This window comes from Narcine bancroftii, chromosome 5 (assembly GCF_036971445.1).
Source record: "Narcine bancroftii isolate sNarBan1 chromosome 5, sNarBan1.hap1, whole genome shotgun sequence".
NCBI lineage: Eukaryota > Metazoa > Chordata > Chondrichthyes > Torpediniformes > Narcinidae > Narcine > Narcine bancroftii.
In genome coordinates, this window is record NC_091473.1 from 89,094,555 (window position 1) to 89,114,902 (window position 20,348).

Sequence of the window (20,348 nt, forward strand, 5' to 3'; positions counted from 1 at the left end):
GGCAGTCCTACTCCCGAAGCACGTGAGGAGCCATAAATCTGATCCACTTGTCAAAAGGGTCCATCTCCTCTACGCCATCCCCCAGTAAGCCTATGTGGTGTACCCCAATGGGCATGAGGGCACGGTCTCTGTTCGGGACCTGGTGCCCTCAGGAATCCCTGAGACCATTCCCGACCACCCTGCACCCCCTCCATCTACCACTATCCACAATGCACCAGTGACATGGCATGTTATCCCAACCCATTGAATGACATGTCAGCTCTGACGCCATGCATATATCAAGCCATCACCGATGGCAACGTACAGGTGTCCCAGACCAATCAAGACTCAACACCTGCACCGCAGCTGGCACTATGATGGTCACAATAGCAGACCAGACCACCCAAAAGACTTGATCTGTAAGAACTTTAATTCACTTCACTCCACCGGACTCTTTTTAAAAACAAGGGATGAATGTGGTAAATTACTGAATATATGTTTGGATGTGCAAGGACACATCCCTTGCTGACTGTGCCTGAAACTCCTGAATAAAGGCAACCATAGCTGCTTCCTCAGTCCAGGACAGTCAACCAGCATCGACAGACATCCATTCTATTGTGAATAAAAGCCTATACAACTTCTTGTCTTCCAAGTTATTGATGGTGCATCACTGAAGGGAAAATCAAATGTCTACAATCCCATTTGCAAAGGTGAGCAAATTTAAATTCCTGGGAGGCTCTATCTCAGAAGATCTTTCCTGGATCTAACGCACAAATGTTAACGTGATGGACGCGCCTCTACTTCCTCAGGAGTTTGCAGAATTTCAGTATGTTATCAGAAACTTGGCACCAACTCTTTGAGCCGAAAACCCTTTAAAATATAGTGGACACAACCCAGTACATTATGAGCAAAACTCTCCCCACTATCGAGAAAATCTACATGGAATGCTGCCATCAGAGAACAGCAGCAAGCATCAAGGATTCTCACCACCCAGGACACATTCTATTCTCTCTACTGTCATCAGAAAAGAGATATACGTGTAACAAAACATGTACCATCATTTTCAGGAAAAGTTGCTGCACCGTCATATTTCTGAACAAAAGACTCAATCAGACTCATTTAAGGGCTCTTACTTTGCGCATTATTTATTACTGAATATTTTTTATGTATTTGCAGTCAGTTGTTTACGTTTCTTTCTTTGCTTATATTTCTCTCTTTTGTATACATATCTTTTTCTTGAGTACAGTTTACACTATTGATAAGTGGAAATTCTGCAGGACAAAGGATCTGAAGGTTGAATGTGGTGTCATGTATGTACTCTGAGAAGAAATTTGAACTTGGACTTGTGCATGATTTAACTAAGTCCGCGCAATGAATGGTAAAATTAATGATCGGGTTTGGTAAATTTACTAGAATTCTTTGAAGAAACAATGAACAATACAATACAGTGGATAGAGTTTATCAGGTGGATGTTCCACCTTGTATTTCAAGAAGGCGCTCGAAGGATGCTTGAAGTTGGGGAAATACATTAACAAGGTTAAAGGATAGGTTATCCAATTGAAGGCAAGAGTGTTAGAATAAATGGGCATTTCTCCGGTTAGCAATCAGTGTTCAGTGGAGTGCCACAGGGATCAGTGCTAGGCCCGCAACTGTTCACGATAAACATTAACGATTGGGAAGAAAGGACTGAGACTAGGATATCTAAGTCTGCTGATGACACTAAATTAAGTGAGAAAATTGTGCAGAGGATGTAGAGACTTAACAGAGAGATGTAGATAGGTTAAGTGGGTGGGCAAGGCCTGGCAGATGGAGTAAAATGTTGGCAAATGTAATGTTAGCCTCAATGGAAGAAAAGGTGGATGATCAAATTATTATTTAAAAAGTGTAAGATTTCAGCATACTGTTGTGCTCAGAGACTTGGGAGTGCCTGTGCATGAACCACAAAAGTTTGGTTTGCAGGTGCAAAAGTTAATCAAGACAAATGGAATGTTGACCTTCTTTCCAAGAGAGATTGAATTGATGAGTATGAAGGTTCTTCTGGAACTCTACAAGGTACTGGTGAGGCTGCCGCTGGAATACTGCATGGCGTTCTAGTCTCCTTACTTGAGAAAGGATATACTGGCTATGAAGGTGGTGCAGAGGAGGTTCACCATGTTGAATCAGAAGATGATGAGGTTAGCCTATGAAAAGAGATGGAGTTGCTTAGGACTAAACTCGCTGGAGTTCAGAATAAGAGGCGATCTTATAGAAACAAATAAAATTATGTAATAAGATTGAGGCAGAAAAATTGTTTCCTCCATAGGTGAGTCTAGAAGTAAAGGACACAGCCTCAAGATTCAAGAAAGTAGATGTAGGATGGAGATAAGGAGATGGACTTAAGAGTCTGTGGAATTCTTTGCCAAAGGAAACAATAGAGGCTACCTCATTAAATCTATTCAAAACACAGTTGGATAGGTAGAGGAATTCAGGGTTATGGAGAAAAAGCAAGTAGAGGAACTGTCCATGGACAGACCAACCATACTCTTATTAAATGGTGGAGCAGGCTAACTGGCCAGATGTCCGAGTCCTGCTCCTGTTTCTTATGTTTTTGTGTCTAACGAATTAATAGACCAAACTTTTGGCCTTGACCCATTGATATAATAAGCATCCAAAGTGTCCAGAAATAAATCTGTTTACTTTTGGACAGGAAGGATTATGTACTTTCATTGGAAAGAATGATTGAACAAGTGCTGATCATTGAATTTCTGTCTGTAATTATCATGGAAGCTAATTTAAGCATATACTGCCTGGCTCATGTTCACAGTACTACCAGCGCTGGGTCAGATCATGTGATCAGTATCATATTGCACTAGAGTTGGAAATTAAACTGCTTCTAAAGAAGAGAGAATTGTTTCAGGGACCAGTCTGTGGGCATCATGACATTAATGTTGGCCTTCATTGCAAGAGAAATTGAATTGATGAGTAAGAAGGTTCGTCTGCAACTCTACAAGGTACCAATGAGGCTGCCGCTGGAATACTGCATGGCGTTCTAGTGCAAACATTATTTCAGTCAAATAAATTCCAAAATTTCTGTTGCTGTATAGTGCAGTACGGTATTTCATTATTTGTTGATCATAGGTATGGTCTTAACAAGTATTTCATGAAAAAAGCATTTCCCAAACTTGCCTTCAGCAAAATGCTATTTCCAGGAACCTGATTTGACTGTGTTGTTCACAGCCCCTGAAATTTGAGTTTGAATGTGGAAAAAATGATTAGATAATAGTTGCAACATTCCCTCACTGCCAAGTTAAAAGGTCTTGCCACAGACACCACCCATTTACTAGTGTGATGACACTGGGACTTCATCTCCAATTTGCACAAAACTAGCAACATCAATCCTTATAACTTCCATGGAGTTCAAAATAAATCTTTTTCTGAAGCTTCAGATTTTGGAGAAGTGTTTACATTACATCTACAGAATGAGTGCCAAAAATTGAGTTCTATTTTCCATGACCAAATATTCAGTATGAAATGAAAGTGAAAAATGCTGCTTTATAATTTCATAATAAGATAGCTTGCTGGTCTTTTGGTGATTGAGAAGACTGCCTGGTATTTGCCATTTGAGGCCATTTCAGATGAATCCTCTGCCTTGAGGCCAGTGACAGGAGTGGATTGAAAACTAAGAACTCACCTTTCAGGCAGCAGCCCTAAAAGGCTGCTCCAGCGTCCCATTCATAGTGACTGGTGCCGCAGCGCCATTGCTATGCTGCTTAATTATGATGGGTGGCACTGCGGCACACATCATAATTAAGCAGCATAGCAATGGCAATCTTCCCTACCCATAATCCCTCATGCAAGTGGAACCACTGTGTGTTTCCCAAAACAGTTTCCCAGCTGCATGGGGGATTATGGGTAGGGAAGACCACTATTGCTATGTTGCATTTTGAGCTGCAGAGAGCGGCTCCAAAGACCAAAGCATCCAATGAGGTGCCGGAGCAGCCAGCTGGGCTGTCACAGCCCGCACCATGTGCCCCACAATGTCCCCTGCCGGCCTCCCCTGCCCCGAATGCCTCTGCAGACCTCCCCTGCCCTGATGGCTCCTGCAGACCTCCCCTCCCCAGTGGGGTGGGGAGCTGTCAGGTAGTGGGGAGTTGGGTCGCGAGCTAATGGAGTCATCAGCCCTTCCCTAAAGCACCTGCACATTCAGGGGCGTAAGCAGAGCCCAGCACTCCGCCAATTATCCATCCCCAAGGAAGGATGGCATCAGCGCCTCGGAGGTGTTCTTGGTGCAATCAGGTAAGTAGGTATTTAGCCGCATGGGGGAGTAATATGCTGCTTTACACGGGGGGCGGAGGGGAGGGGGTTGGGCCACCTGAAAGGGCCTTTAGTTATACTCCTGGATTACTTTTTAATCTCTCATTAAAAGTTAAGTGGTGAAGCTTTCATCCCAAAACATTGTACTCCCTCTTTAGATTCTAGACATGGGTATGTCTATCAATTTCTACATGTCAATTTTTTTTCACTTAGTTCAATCATCACAAGTTGATTCCAAACAGAAAAGAGATTTAAAGCAAATACTACAAAATTAATATAGATTGCCCTTGTCTTCCAGTGATTAGTCACAAAGTGCTATAATTCAACCTTGATATGACTTTGTTAATGCTATATTGGAGATGAACTTGTTCCAATGTCATGCTGATGCTTTATTTATATACAGTTAATTTTTTTGTAATTTAATTTGAAGTTGGAAATAAACTTAAGTCAATTTGCTCATGTTTCTTTTTGCTTTCTCTTATCGGGTTGTTTGTTTGATGAGATTGTACTTGGGTTTCTTCTCGACATTTGGGTACAAATTTATGTTTCTCATTGATTGTATTTGTTCAATACCAGGCTATCAAGAACTCTTGAGAAAATGCGTGAGACATCAGTCTTCACTGGAATGCTCTGGAAGCATGGTTTTAGTTAATTCAACATCAGTAGAAGAATTGCATATATAGGAGGCTGATAGCAGTAAACAAATGCAGACATTTAATTTCAGTGCCATTAGTGCAACCAGATATCTAGGTTCCTTTTATGGTCATCTAATAATACATGAAAATGTAAATTACATGATATACCGGTACTTCAACTGTTGTCTGCTGTAAGGCAAACAAAGAGTCATTATGAGCTTTGCCTGGCACCCCTAACAAGAGAAAGAGAAGCAAAAGAGAGTCTCTTTAGTCACTGAATGTCTGTGGATTTGTCTCCAGCCCTCCCTCAGCCTCTGCAACTGCGCAAAAAATTCCCCAATAGTACAAACTATTGACAGCATGAGCTCCAAAACTCTGATAATATCAGGAGGCCTTAGGTGCATGAGGCCCTTCAGGAGCCTTTCTTGCCCTCAGCACCCTCTTGAATCCCCGATTCCAATACCTGGTTCCATGAGCCAGTCTCCAGCAGCCCACAGTCTGCATGTGTCCAACTGTACATCACCAGAAGCCCAGCAGCAGATATCAAGATGGCCACCTGGTAAAACACTGGGGTTTCTACCTGTCTCGGAGCAAGCAATTCAACATGGCGAGAAATGGACAATGTTTTAATTTGAGACCCATTTTCAAGATGCTGCCTCTCCAGCTGAGTGCCTCCAGCTCCTCCCAGTTTGCTCAAGTCAATTAAGTTCTTGTGTTTCTCCTTCTACACCAAACAATTCACTCATTCTATTCACTTGTACCATTTTCTTTGGGATTAGATGGATTCTCAGTTGAACTTACAAAGTTTTTTTTTTAAATTTAATTCCTTCTTAAAAGTTGTGATCGATTTGTCTTTCATGACACTCTCAAATTGAACTAACTCTTTTCAGGAGAGGGATAATTTCTTTTTATGCCTTTTTTAAGAGAATTTTCAGAGTTCTTTAAAACATGCTTCATATTTTTTGGAAGAACTTCTGCTCAAAGAAGCTACTGTGCCATATTTTCAATCCAGTCCAGAACTGCATTTATTTACTCTCTGTAATATTCCTACAGCTGAGCTTTACTTAATCTTTGTCTCTTGGTGGGTCTAGTTGAGCTTGTAGTGTGAGATAAAAGCTCACACTCGACTGGAGGGAAAACAAATGCTTTTATTAGCTTACAACATAGGTAGAGTTCATGAACAGGCTTCAGAGGGGTTCTGGGTCTAGGTGGGAAACAAGGGTAATATACGGGCCCCAGGGGGAGGAGGCGGGAGGCAGGACCATTCATCAGTACAGCACCCTTCTAGTGAATCCCAGTTCACAACACCTATATACAGTAAATGTACTCAAAACACTAAACCTTCCCTACCTCATAATCCTCTATTTTTCTTTCATCCATGTGCCTAAGAGTCTTTTAAATGTTCCTATTGCACTCAGATCTGCCACCACTCCTCCCAATGCATTCCAGGCACCAACTATTCTCGGTATAAAAAAACTTACCTCTGACACTCCCCTAAACTTTCCTGCCTCACTTTGTTCAGATGTCCTCTGGTGTTTGCTACTTTCACCGCAGGAAAAAGGTGCTGGCCTCTTTTTTTTTTATTTTTCACACTATAAACCATCTTCTTCTTCTTTGGCTTGGCTTCGCGGACGAAGATTTATGGAGGGGGTAAAAAAAGTCCACGTCAGCTGCAGGCTCGTTTGTGGCTGACCAGTCCGATGCGGGACAGGCAGACACGATTGCAGCGGTTGCAAGGGAAAATTGGTTGGTTGGGGTTGGGTGTTGGGTTTTTCCTCCTTTGCCTTTTGTCAGTGAGGTGGGCTCTGCGGTCTTCTTCAAAGGAGGCTGCTGCCCGCCAAACTGTGAGGCGCCAAGATGCACGGTTTGAGGCGTTATCAGCCCACTGGCGGTGGTCAATGTGGCAGGCACCAAGAGATTTCTTTAGGCAGTCCTTGTACCTTTTCTTTGGTGCACCTCTGTCACGGTGGCCAGTGGAGAGCTCGCCATATAAAACGATCTTGGGAAGGCGATGGTCCTCCATTCTGGAGACGTGACCCATCCAGCGCAGCTGGATCTTCAGCAGCGTGGACTCGATGCTGTCGACCTCTGCCATCTCGAGTACCTCGACGTTAGGGGTGTGAGCGCTCCAATGGATGTTGAGGATGGAGCGGAGACAACGCTGGTGGAAGCGTTCTAGGAGCCGTAGGTGGTGCCGGTAGAGGACCCATGATTCGGAGCCGAACAGGAGTGTGGGTATGACAACGGCTCTGTATACGCTTATCTTTGTGAGGTTTTTCAGTTGGTTGTTTTTCCAGACTCTTTTGTGTAGTCTTCCAAAGGCGCTATTTGCCTTGGCGAGTCTGTTGTCTATCTCATTGTCGATCCTTGCATCTGATGAAATGGTGCAGCCGAGATAGGTAAACTGGTTGACCGTTTTGAGTTTTGTGTGCCCGATGGAGATGTGGGGGGGCTGGTAGTCATGGTGGGGAGCTGGCTGATGGAGGACCTCAGTTTTCTTCAGGCTGACTTCCAGGCCAAACATTTTGGCAGTTTCCGCAAAGCAGGACGTCAAGCGCTGAAGAGCTGGCTCTGAATGGGCAACTAAAGCGGCATCGTCTGCAAAGAGTAGTTCACGGACAAGTTTCTCTTGTGTCTTGGTGTGAGCTTGCAGGCGCCTCAGATTGAAGAGACTGCCATCCGTGCGGTACCGGATGTAAACAGCGTCTTCATTGTTGGGGTCTTTCATGGCTTGGTTCAGCATCATGCTGAAGAAGATTGAAAAGAGGGTTGGTGCGAGAACACAGCCTTGCTTCACGCCATTGTTAATGGAGAAGGGTTCAGAGAGCTCATTGCTGTATCTGACCCGACCTTGTTGGTTTTCGTGCAGTTGGATAATCATGTTGAGGAACTTTGGGGGACATCCGATGCGCTCTAGTATTTGCCAAAGCCCTTTCCTGCTCACGGTGTCGAAGGCTTTGGTGAGGTCACAAAGGTGATGTAGAGTCCTTTGTTTTGTTCTCTGCACTTTTCTTGGAGCTGTCTGAGGGCAAAGACCATGTCAGTGGTTCCTCTGTTTGCGCGAAAGCCGCACTGTGATTCTGGGAGAATATTCTCAGCGACACTAGGTATTATTCTATTTAGTAGAATCCTAGCGAAGATTTTGCCTGCAATGGAGAGCAACGTGATTCCCCTGTAGTTTGAGCAGTCTGATTTCTCGCCTTTGTTTTTGTACAGGGTGATGATGGTGGCATCACGAAGATCCTGAGGCAGTTTACCTTGGTCCCAACAAAGCTTGAAAAACTCATGCAGTTTGGCATGCAGAGTTTTGCCGCCAGCCTTCCAGACTTCTGGGGGGATTCCATCCATACCTGCTGCTTTGCCACTTTTCAGTTGTTCGATTGCCTTATATGTCTCATCCAGGGTGGGAACCTCATCCAGCTCTAGCCTTAGGGGCTGTTGAGGGAGCTGGAGCAGGGCGGAATCTTGGACTGAGCGGTTGGTACTGAAAAGAGATTGGAAGTGTTCTGACCATCGGTTGAGGATGGAGATCTTGTCGCTGAGGAGGACTTTGCCGTCTGAGCTGCGCAGCGGGCTTTGGACTTGGGGTGAGGGGCCGTACACAGCCTTTAGAGCCTCGTAGAAACCCCTGAAGTCGCCAATGTCCGCGCTGAGCTGTGTTCGTTTGGCGAGGCTAGTCCACCACTCATTTTGGATCTCCCGGAGTTTGCGCTGAAGATGGCTGCATAAACTATAAACCATATTGACCAAGATACATACAGACATTTTTTCTCTTGAATATATTCTTTGGCTTGGCTTCACGGACGAAGATTTATGGAGGGGTAATGTCCACGTCAGCTGCAGGCTCGTTTGTGGCTGACAAGTCCGATGCGGGACAGGCAGACACGGTTGCAGCGGATGCAAGGGAAAATTGGTTGGTTGGGGTTGGGTGTCATTTTCTCCCCCTTTTCCCCCCTCCCTTCCCTCCCTCCCTCACCCCCTTTCCCATTTATTTGAGGTTCAATCTATAAGATACATTAAACCCGTTAAACAATGTTGTCACTTAATAAAAATAAACAAGAAATTTTACTAAGTCAGTTCTTTTCGTTGTCTTCTCCTTCTGTCATTTTAGGTGGTGGAAGTTCATGGTAGGATTTCTCTATTGTGTTTCATGTATGGCTCCCATATTTGTTCGAATATTGTGATGTTATTTCTTAAATTATATGTTATTTTTTCTAATGGTATACATTTATTCATTTCTATGTACCATTGTTGTATTCTCAAGTTTTTTGCTACAGCTAGGGCTATCATAACAAATCTTTTTTGTGCTCCATCCAAATCGAGTCCAAAATCTTTATTTCTTATATTACTTAGGAGGAAGATCTCTGGGTTTTTTGGTATATTGCTTTTTGTGATTTTATTTAATATCTGGTTTAGATCTTCCCAAAATTTTTTCACTTTCTCACATGTCCAAATTGCATGAATTGTTGTTCCTGTTTCCTTTTTACAGCGAAAACATCTCTCTGATACTGTTGGGTCCCATTTATTTAACTTTTGGGGCGTGGTGTATAGCCTGTGTTACCAATTATATTGTATCATGCGTAACCTCGTGTTTATTGTATTTCTCATAGTTCTGGAGCATAGCTTTTCCCATGTTTCATTCTTTATCTTTATGTTTAGATCTTGTTCCCATTTTTGTTTAGGTTTACCGTTTGTTTCCTTGTTCTCCTTTTCTTGCAGTTTGATGTACATGTTTGTTATAATTTTTTTAATTATCATTGTGTCTGTAATCACATATTCAAAATTGCTTCCTTCTGGTAACCTCAGACTATTTCCCAATTTGTCCTTCAAGTAGGTTTTCAGCTGGTGGTATGCAAAGATTGAATCGTGAGTTATATTATATTTATCCTTCATTTATTCAAAGGATAATAATTTATTTCCCAAAAAACTATTTTCTATTCTTTTGATCCCTTTTCTCTCCCATTCTCTGAAGGAAAGGTTATCTATTGTGAAAGGGATTAGTTGATTTTGCATCACTATTAGTTTTGGTAGTTGGTAATTTGTTTTATTCCTTTCTACGTGAATCTTCTTCCAAATGTTGAGCAGATGATGCAATACCGGTGAATTCCTACCAATTTTTCATCCCATTTATATAGTATATGTTCAGGTATCTTCTCCCCTATTTTATCTAGTTCTAATCTGGTCCAATCTGGTTTATCCCTTGTTTGATAAAAATCTGATAGGTGTCTTAATTGTGCGGCTCTATAATAATTCTTAAAGTTTGGTAGTTGTAAGCATTCTTGTTTGTACCATTCTGTTAATTTATCTAGTGCTATCCTCGGTTTCCCCTCTTTCCATATTCTAATATTCTGTCATATTCTGATATTCTGTCTGGGCACCCTCCAACCAGATGGTTAACATCGACTTCTCCAGTTTTTGTTAAAATCCACCCCCACCCCCTCCACATCTTCTTCCCCATCTCCATTTCTCTAGTTCTCTCTCTCTCTCTTTCCCTTTCCCTCTTTGCCTCCTTTCACAAAGCCAAAATCAATTCTTACACCAGTTATGTATTTTTACCTTTGCTATATAAAGGAGTGTATGACCTGCTGAGTTTCTCCAGCATTGTGCATTTTTACTTTTACCTTATCATATCCAATTAACATCTTTTGTCTGTTAGTCTGGACTTCTCCCCCTCCCATTTATCCCCCTTTCTCTACCCAGTCTTTAATTCAGATGCCTACCTTCTTTTCATTCATACATTGAAGGAGGGCTCATGCCCGAATCGTCACTTATGTATCTTTACCTCCTATGGATACTGCGAGACCAGCAGAGTCTTTCCAGCATTTCTGTGCGCTTATATTTACAGTATATGATGTCATGTCACTCTGATAATAAATTTGAACTTTGAACCTGCATCAGGTCTGATCGTGTATAGGGAAGATAGCCAAAGTAAAGAGGTGAGATAGGAGCTAGCAACCAATAGATAAATCCAGGTGAAAAAGCATTAATGGGCAGATGGAACCTGTTTGGGGAGGGAAGGGTAAAGGGAGCAACAGAGGCTAGGAGGTGATGTGGAGACAACAAAGGGGTGCAGATTTATGGAATCTGATAAGAAAGTGATTAGTGGAACCAGGAAAAGGATGAATGGCTGCAGATTGGAACAACGGAAAGAGGGGTTTCGGAACCCAATGGATTGAGTGTGAGGGTGATGGGCAAATGGAACCAGGAAAGAAACAGGTTTCAGGGGATGGACACAGGGGGGGTGGTGGGGGAGCGGGTTGGGGGGTGGGGGGGAGGAAAGAGGTTGAAAGGAAAATGATGTGTGGGAGCATCTGGGTGGATTAAAAAGGAGAGAGAAAGGAACAGATAAGGTGCAGGTTATTTGAAATTGGAGAATTCAATTTTTATGTCATTGGATTGTAGACTATTGTGTAGAATGGTTTAAACTAGCCAGAATTGGCTTCTACTGTGCCATAAATAAAATTTATTTTTAAAAAATTCAGACATACAGCACAGTCACAGGCCCTTCTGGGCCATGAGCCTGTGCTGGCCAAATATCCCAATTAACCTTCCACCTCCCGTATGTTTTGAAGGCCGGGAGGAAACTGGAGCACCTGGAGGAAACCCACACAAGTCACAGGGAGAACATATAAACTCTTTTCAGACAGTGCTGGATACAAACTTGGATCTCTAGTGCTATAACAACATTGTGTTAACTGCCACGTTAAACATGCCACCCCCACTAACCATGCTGCCCACTAACTGTTTCAACTAACTAGGCAGAATAGAGTGGAGTTCCTCTAGTTTAAGATTGGCCTCCCACAGGAGTGGAGGAGGATAAAGATGGACAGTTTGGTGTTGCAATGGGGTGGAAAGTTAAAATGGCTTGCAACCATTTTAACCATGATTACTATTGTGGCAGAGTGTTGACGTTTAGTAAAATAATCACCTGGTCTATGCTTGGTCTTTCCATTGTAGAGGAGGGCACATTGAAAGCACAGAATGTGATAGGCCAGGTTGGTAATGGGATCAAATTGAAGCTGGCAGATATGACAATGAATGATGTGCTGGTCGCAGAAGTGCACACAGTGAAAGGTGAGGACCAAGAGATCACTGCCTCTGTTCTGTTTGTGGAGAGGTAGATGAGAAATACTGGAAATCGAGGGAGATGTTCAGTGGAGAGGAAGCTAAATTTATTGAAAAAGTAAAGCATATCAGATATCCTGATAATCCTCACCTTGAAAACAGATGCAGTCTACTGCATTCAGTGCTCTGGGTGAAGTTTCTCCGTCTTCACCATCTGCAGATTCCAACATCTATAGTCTTTATATATCCCCTTTCATCTAAATAGAATTTTAAATGTTAATTTTTAATAATGATTTGAAATGAATCAATCTGTGCAATGTTAAAAGAGTGGAAAACATTGGATTGCTGTGGAGTAGGTTTACAAGGTTGACACAACACTGAAGGCCAAAGAGCCTGTACTGTGCTGTAATATTGTATGTTCTAACCATTTTATTAAATATTGGGCATGATGATAAAGTTTATCCATCACACTTGTTTATTCCTAACACTTGCTCAGCAATTGTATCATCTGTTCAAAGTGAAATATTGCTGGGAAAGGAGACGAGCAGGGATCCGTCAATATGAAACTAATAAGATGATATGAAATTAGTCAGGGTTTCTCACCAGCAATGAGATCAGTTTACATCACTTGTGCCACTTGTCAAGCTGTCTACTGGTCTGTTCAAGATTCCTAACATTCCTCTTTGAGTTAAAAAAAGACTTTCAGCTTTCCCTATACTCTAACATGAGCTGTGATGGCACACTGACTGTGTGCTAAACAACTTTCACAGTGATTCAGTGGTTTTACTTCGAAGGAATTTTGAAATGTTACTGCACTGAGTGAGGTGGGGGGGCAAAAGCCCCCCCCCCCACCCCCATATCACCTGCCATGTCTAATGGTTACCGTACTCTTTCCCAGCATCTAAATGACTTGAAAAAAGAAAATTTCAGCCTCAAGCTCCGGATCTATTTCCTGGAGGAGAGAATACAGCAGAAGTACGATGACAGCAAAGAGGACATCTGCAAAAAGGTAGGAGACTTTCCTGCTTTGGCTGTTTTGATCAAAGTATTGAAAATATATTCTCTACAACATCTCAAATTCAATATGCTGGAAAATGAACAAGCAGTACTAGGGAGGTTTGAATAGTAAATCTGTTCTCTTCTCATTAATTTCCATTATCCACTGTACTATCACAAAAAAGGCATAAGATATTTTGCCCCATTAATCAGTGTAAGTTATGACTACCTAATGTGCAATGTATCAGCCAAATGGTGTGTGAAGATGGCAAAGAGAAAGGTGAACCTCATCAACCTAGATAGTTCAGGAAAGTTGAGAAGATAAAAAGAAAATAATAAAATTGAGGATTTATGAACTAATTAATCATTGTTTTATCAATGAATGGTTAATGCTGAAAGGTTTACCAGTGTTATGTAATACTGCTATTTTAAATTCCAGAACAAATTTGAGTTAAATTATGATTACTATCCCCAGCCAGCTTCAATTTTGGTCCTACAGTTTAAAGAATATTCCCAAGATATAGTTCATCATCTTTAATATCTACAATGGTCATGTTTGAGTAAGGCTAAACTTTTGCACAAAGCAACAAGGGAACTGTGCAGGGATTCCAATTCATTTTTCACTCTCTGTGTATTCAATCCTAAGGAGCATGCTGTTACTCAAATGCTGGTATCTGATCAGATTTTGTATCAAGCTAGGTACTCATACATGAATTTAGTTCCAGACAGATGTTTGTATCTGATATAATATGTTAGCCAGATGAGTTGTCAGCACATTTTAAGAATATATCAGATTTAAAAAGGAAAAAAATGACTTCTACTGGACACTTGGCAACTTCATTGATTATGTAATTGTCAACCAGAAGCATAAAAGTATCAGTGGTTGATTTTAGAATATAGAACAGTATAGCACAATAAAGGTCTTTTGGCCGACAATATTGTGTTGACCTATAAAAAATCTACTCCACAACAATCTATCCTTTCTTCCCTCATAGCCCATAACTTTTGATTTTTCTTACATCTATGTGAACATCTAAGAAACATTTAAATGACCCTATTTTATTTGCCTCAATCACTCTTCCCGCCAGTACATTCCAGGTCCCCACCACTCTGTACAAAATAAATGCCTTTATCATCTCTCTTAAACTTTCCTCCACTCAGATCATCTCTGGTATTGGCCATTGATGCTCTGCAAAAAAGCTAGTGACTATCCACTTAATCTTTGCACCTGATAATGTTATGTACCTCTTTCAAATCACCTCTCATTCTCCAAGGCTCCAAAGAGAAAAGCCCTTGCTCACTCAATCTTTCCTTGTAAGGCATTATTTAACCCGAGCAGCTTCCTGATATTTCTCCTCTGCATCCTATCTAAAGCTTTTATATCCTTCCTAGAAAGAGATGACCAGGACAAAACACAATGCTCTAAATGTAGTCTAACCAGAGTTTTATTGAGTTGCAATATTACCTTGCAGCTCTTCCACTCAGTCACCGACTAATGAAGGCCAACTCATCACACACCTTCTTAACTATGCTATCAACTTGCACCGCAACTTTGAGGGATCTGTGCACTTGGACCCTAAGATCCTTTTGTTCCTCCACACTGGTCTATAATTCCTAGGATTCTCCCTATTACCTTTATTGAACAAGGGAACTTCAGTACATTTGCTTTCCTTCAATCCTCTTATACCACTCCAGTAGCAAGTTTTAATTCTGATATCCACAAAAACTGGCAGTGAACAGGTGGATAATCAATAGGTCCTGTATTTACTCAGTCAGAAGTAAACTTAGAAAAGATTGTGTTGAAGCCACAAAGACCAAAAGAAGCATCCAAAGATTTAGTCAAACTTTTAATTGTTGTTTAATGGTGAAAGGGCATTTAAGAAAACATTGCCTCTAGTTACTAAATGAGCTGACGAAAATTGAAGAACTTTTAAAAAGTTGCGGAAAAATGTGTAATAAAGGAGATAAGGAAGAATCACCAGTAATGACCCATAACTGCTTTAAACTATTTAAAAAAACATATTATAGATTTTCATTAAACAATGTAGTGAAAATGCATGTCATGAATTGTAATTAAACAAAGCTCTTAAAGATATAAATGTGGGGAAGGACCATAATTATGAGTAAGAGATTAAGAACTAGGTTCCAAATCCATTGATGAAGATATTTGAAGCAGAGGATGAATATACAGGGAAGAACTCGGGTTTTAGATTTTTAATTTTTTTTAATTGAGACACTCAACACGGTGCCAGGCCATTTCAGCCCATGAGCCCGTCCTGCATAATTACGCCCAGTTAACCTGGAACATTTCAAATGGTGGGAGGAAGCTGGAACCCCCAGAGGAATCCCATGCAGACACAGGAAGAACGTACAAACTCCTTACAGACTGCGGGGGATTAAAATTCCAATCCCAGTTGCTGGCGCTATAACAGCATTGCGTTAACGCTACACCAAATGTGCCATCCCTCTACTTCACCATAACACTTTCTTTGAATACATTAGACTGAGAATCTCATATAAAAATGATGTTTTACGTGGCTATGATAAATTATTCAGTCTAGAATAATCCATGTTGAGTTTTGTTATTTGTCCATTTTCAATAGTGGTCTGATGGTCAATGACTGGCTTACTGTCTGTGGATCCAATCGGTTAAGAGCCAGCGAGTTACTATTCCTGTTTCACGTGCATTTGTCCAATTGCCATTGGTCTTGAAGTTGGCAGGCATGTAATCTTTTGGATGAATGGAGATTGTACCAATTATACTAAATTCCTTGCAATATGTGAACTATTTGGAGAGATTATTTTGGACTGATTATTTATTGGAGCTAGTTTGATATCTTTATGAACTATCCACCTCTACACACAGGATCATAATTTATGTCAGGGGCCATATTTTCAATTTGTTGTCAACGTTTTAGCACCCATGAGTAGACTGAAGATTCAAAGAAGGTGCATACATGAAGATAACCTGTTAAATATACCCTCAGGGGAAAAGAACGCTGTTCTGGTTTCTCCTCCTGCTGTCCAATTCTCTACCATGAAATCATTCTTGAGATTCCTTTTTTTACACATTTATCCAGATACCATATTCACAAAACCAGCAGCCACTGTTTGCATAGAATAGATAAAAAGTAAAATAGCAGCATTATCCTGCTGTCTGTAGTTAAATCTGCTGTGAATTTGAGTCCAAAACCAGAATTTACATACTTAATGTAAAAATAAAAATTGTCTTGTCTACTTGCAAGTAGACTTCTTTTGTTCAGAACAAAAGAAATGAAAACACTCCATTTTGAGAGAACAAGTAATAAATATTGCCTGGAACATTATGGATTTTGTCAAATGTTTGTATGCACATTGAACAAGGAAAGGGTGGACACAAATCTCTAATATTAATTGGTAAGAATCGGGGATCGGGTCGTTGGTTGTAGATTTAATAAGAAAAAGTTACAATGTACACATTTATAAATCCACAGTCATATTAGAAGGAGTCATGAGGATATCACACTTGCACCACGGCTCCTCACTCACCATTATTTGGGGCTCCAGTCAGTCCTTCCGAGTGAAGTAACACCTCTTGTGAAACTGTAGGGGTCATTTACTGCATCCCGTTGTGACTTCCTCTACATCATTGAGACTGAATGGAGACTGGGAGATCATTTCGTTGAGCACCCTCACACTGTCCAATGCAATAGCAAGAACTTTATAGGGCATTGACATTGCCTCACTTGGAGTATGGGGTACAGTTTTGGATTCCTTATTCAAGAAAGGATGTGTTGAAGAGGATTCAGAGAAGATTCACAAGAAAGATTCCTGAAATAAAGGGATTAGCAAATGAAGCACATTTGACGGCTCTTGTCCACACTCCTTGGAGTTCAGAAGAATGAGGCTGGACCTCATAGTAGCATTTTGAATGTGGAAAGACCTGGACAGAGTAGATGTGGCAAAGTTGTTTCCCATGGTAAGTGAGTCAAGGCCTGGAGGTCACAACTTCAATATTGAAGGGTGCCCATTTAAAGTAGAGATGCAGAGGGATTACTTTAATCAGAGAAAGGTGAATTTCTAAATTTAACACCACAGTTGGCCTTGAAGGCCAAGTCGTTGGCTGTATTTAAGGCAGAGATTGATAGTTATCTAAATAGTCAGGGTCTCAAGAGTTATTGGGAGAATGTAGGGAAATGAAGATGAGTGGGAGAATGGATCAGAATGGTGGAGCAAAATTGATGGGCTGAATGGCCTACTTCTGCTCCTAATTCTTAGATCTTATGGACCTCCCAGTGGCCAACCATTTCAATTCCACACACAATTCCTCCACCATTATGTCTATCCGTGGCCTCACGCCAAACAGGCTATCCATAAGTTGGAGGAACAACATCTTATATTCCATCTGGGCACTCTCCAACCAGACAGCGTTAACATAGACTTCTCCAATTTTTGTTAAACCCTTCCCCCGAGTCACTGTCTTTTGATTTCTCTCTATCTCCTTTCCTCTATGCCCTTTCCTTCCCTCTCCTATCAGAGAGCTACTCTCTCCCCAACACTTCTCAGCTTTTTTCTCTTTTACTCTCACCCCCCACCCACCCACTGTATCTACTTGTGACCTCTTATCTGCTAACCTGGGGTCCTACCCATTCCCCTTCCTCCCTTCTCTCCTCTCCTCCCCATACCCTTGACAAAGGACGTATACCCAAAACATTAATGGCCCTTTGCTTCCTTTGGATGCTGCATGACCTGCTGAGTTTCTTGAGCACATTTCTATATTACACTCGACCCCAGTGTCAGCAGACTTCCTTGTTCAACTTCATAATGGTATCAAAACTGTTTTTGATAGATTGCATTATGTTAGGCTTGTGAGCAAACAATACATATTTTAATGAAGGTAAAATTCATTACAGTGTGGCCGTATGTCATTAGGCAAGCGAATCGGCCCCGCTTGTCATGCACACGGCAGAGCAGCCGGCCAAAATGGCGCCGTCGGGGGTTTCCTCCCAACCTCAGCACCGGGCTCAGAAGCCCCAGTGATGTCGGGGCACCCCAGCGCGATTCTCAGCCAGGTCCAGGCTGGGAGTATAAGACCAGCCAGGCAGCCTGCAATAAATCAGTTTTGCTCACTGAACTCAACCCGTCTGGTTGTGCGATCCTTCAATTAGCAGTGTAGCCGCTGCTACAATTGGTGACCCCAACAGGTTCAAACATCTTTGAACCCGACATGAATGACCCTTCGATCAACGCTATAGCCACCAAGCTTCCTAACTTCTGGGTTCAGGAGCCGGAGACCTGGTTCAGCCACGCAGAGGATCAGTTTCACCTCCGCCAGATTTCATCGGATTTGACCAAGTTTTACCATGTGGTCGCCACCCTGGACCAGGCCACCACCAAACGAGTGCTGCATCTCTTTCAGCACCCACCCGTGGAAGATAAGTATGGGACCATCAAGCGGGTGCTCACCAGCTCCCTCAGCCTCTCCAGGCACCAACATGCCGCTCGGATGCTGCGCCTTGACACCTTGGGGGACAGAACTCCATTCGAGTTGATGGATGAGATGCTCGTGCTCATGGGTGATCACACCATCTGCCCACTCTTCGAGCGCATCTTTCTCAACCATCTGCCTGAAGACATCTCGCTGTTACTGTCCCAGGAGAGCTTCATCGACCCTAGGAAGGTTGCTCAAAAGGCTCAAGAGCTATGGCTCGAATGATTCCCATAGGGCTCAGCAGTCCAGCAGGTTATGAGTCATGGGCATTACCACACCAAGCCTTCCTCTAGCGCTGCGGTGGAACACCCGGCCCCTGCAGGGGCCTTAAAGAGCATAGCCAAAAGCAAGCCATCCACTTAAGGCTTCTGCTTCTTCCACCAGCGCTGGGGAGCCAAGGCTCGGAAGTGTCCAGGGAAACGACCAGGCTGTGTGCTGTTAATGGCTGCGGCGGCTGGCCAAGAACACAGCCTTCTCTACCTGCAGGATTCAATCAGCGGCTGACGCTTCCTCATCGACACCGGGGCCCAGATCAGCATCATCCCGGCCACAGCCATCGAGTCCTGGAAACGGCCTCGAAGACCTCCCCTCCGTGCAGCCAATTCGATGGAAATCCAAACATATGGACACAAGACTGTCCACTTCCAGATCGGCCAGCGGAAGTTTTCATGGAGGTTCTGTGTTTCGTCCCTCCCAACCACCATCCTGGGTGTTGACTTCCTCCTCACCCATGGACTGCTGGTCGACATTCGAGGTAAGTGACTGGTAGATGCCACAATCCATTCGCCTCAACGCCTCCCGCACAGAGCAGCCGCAGATGGCCACAGTCAGCACACCAAGTTTCAGCATATCCTGGATGAGTTCCCATCCCTCCTCAAACCGCAGTTCTCCACCACCTCACCACGCCACAGGGTGTTTCGTTACTTCCCCACCCAAGGCCCGGCGGTCCATGCCAAGGCACGCCATCTTCCGCCGGATAAGCTCCAGATAGCGAAGGAAGAGTTCTCGTATCTGCAGGAGCTGGGGGGCATTCGACACTCCAACAGTCCTTGGGCCTCACCACTCCACCTGGTCCCGAAAGCCTTCAGCGGCTGGCGCCCCTGCGGAGATTATCGAAGGCTTAACGAAGTGACAGTACCTGACCGTTACCCGATCCCTCACATCCAGGACTTTACGGCCAACCTGCATGGCACAAGGGTATTCTCCAAGGTTGACCTGGTGCACGGTTATCACCAAATCCCGGTGGACCCCAAGGACATACCCAAAATGGCCATCACCACCCCCTTCGGCTTGTTCAAGTTCCTACACATGCCGTTCAGTCTCAAGAACACCACCCAGACCTTCCAGCACCTCATGGACACTGTGGACAGAGATTTAAATTTCATATTCATTTACCTGGATGACATCCTTGTTGCCAGCAGAGACCGGGCACAACACGTCTCACCTGAGCACCTTCTTCTCCCGTCTTGCCGACTTCGACCTAATGATCAATCCAGCCAAATGCCAGTTTGGGAAAGAGTCCATGCAGTTCCTGAGTCATACCAGCATAGCCGAAGGAGCTACACCTGCCGCTACAAAGGTTGCTGCAGTCAGGGAGTTCCCATGCCCGGACAATCTCAAGGGGCTACAGGAGTTTGCGGGTATGGTCAATTTCTATAACCGCTTCATTCCAGACCCTGCACGCATCATGCAGCCACTCTTTGCCCTCATCATGGCCCAAGACAAGACATTTGCCTGGACTCCAGAGGCCAGCAGGGCATTCAAAGCTACAAAAGATGCCCTCGCGAAGGCTACCCTGCTCATCTACCCATGCACTGACCTGCATATGGCGCTCTCCGTCGATGCCTCTGCCACAGCCGTTGGCACTGTCCTGGAGCAGCAGATGAATGGACAGTGGAAACCACTGGCAT

The 20,348-nt window shown here is 43.1% G+C and overlaps 1 protein-coding gene across 6 annotated transcripts in view; it reads left to right on the plus strand.

Moving 5' to 3' along the window:
* pde4dip (phosphodiesterase 4D interacting protein) overlaps nt 1-20,348 on the plus strand; it is a 564,002-nt gene that overhangs the window by 305,151 nt on the left and 238,503 nt on the right. For 5 of the 6 annotated variants that reach the window (XM_069938250.1, XM_069938253.1, XM_069938249.1 and 2 more), the window contains exon 4: nt 12,871-12,981. In XM_069938250.1, the coding sequence (XP_069794351.1) occupies nt 12,871-12,981 (111 nt within the window). Of the gene's footprint in view, nt 1-12,708; nt 12,982-20,348 lie in introns of those variants that run through there. The other variant, XM_069938254.1, reaches the window with a different exon arrangement.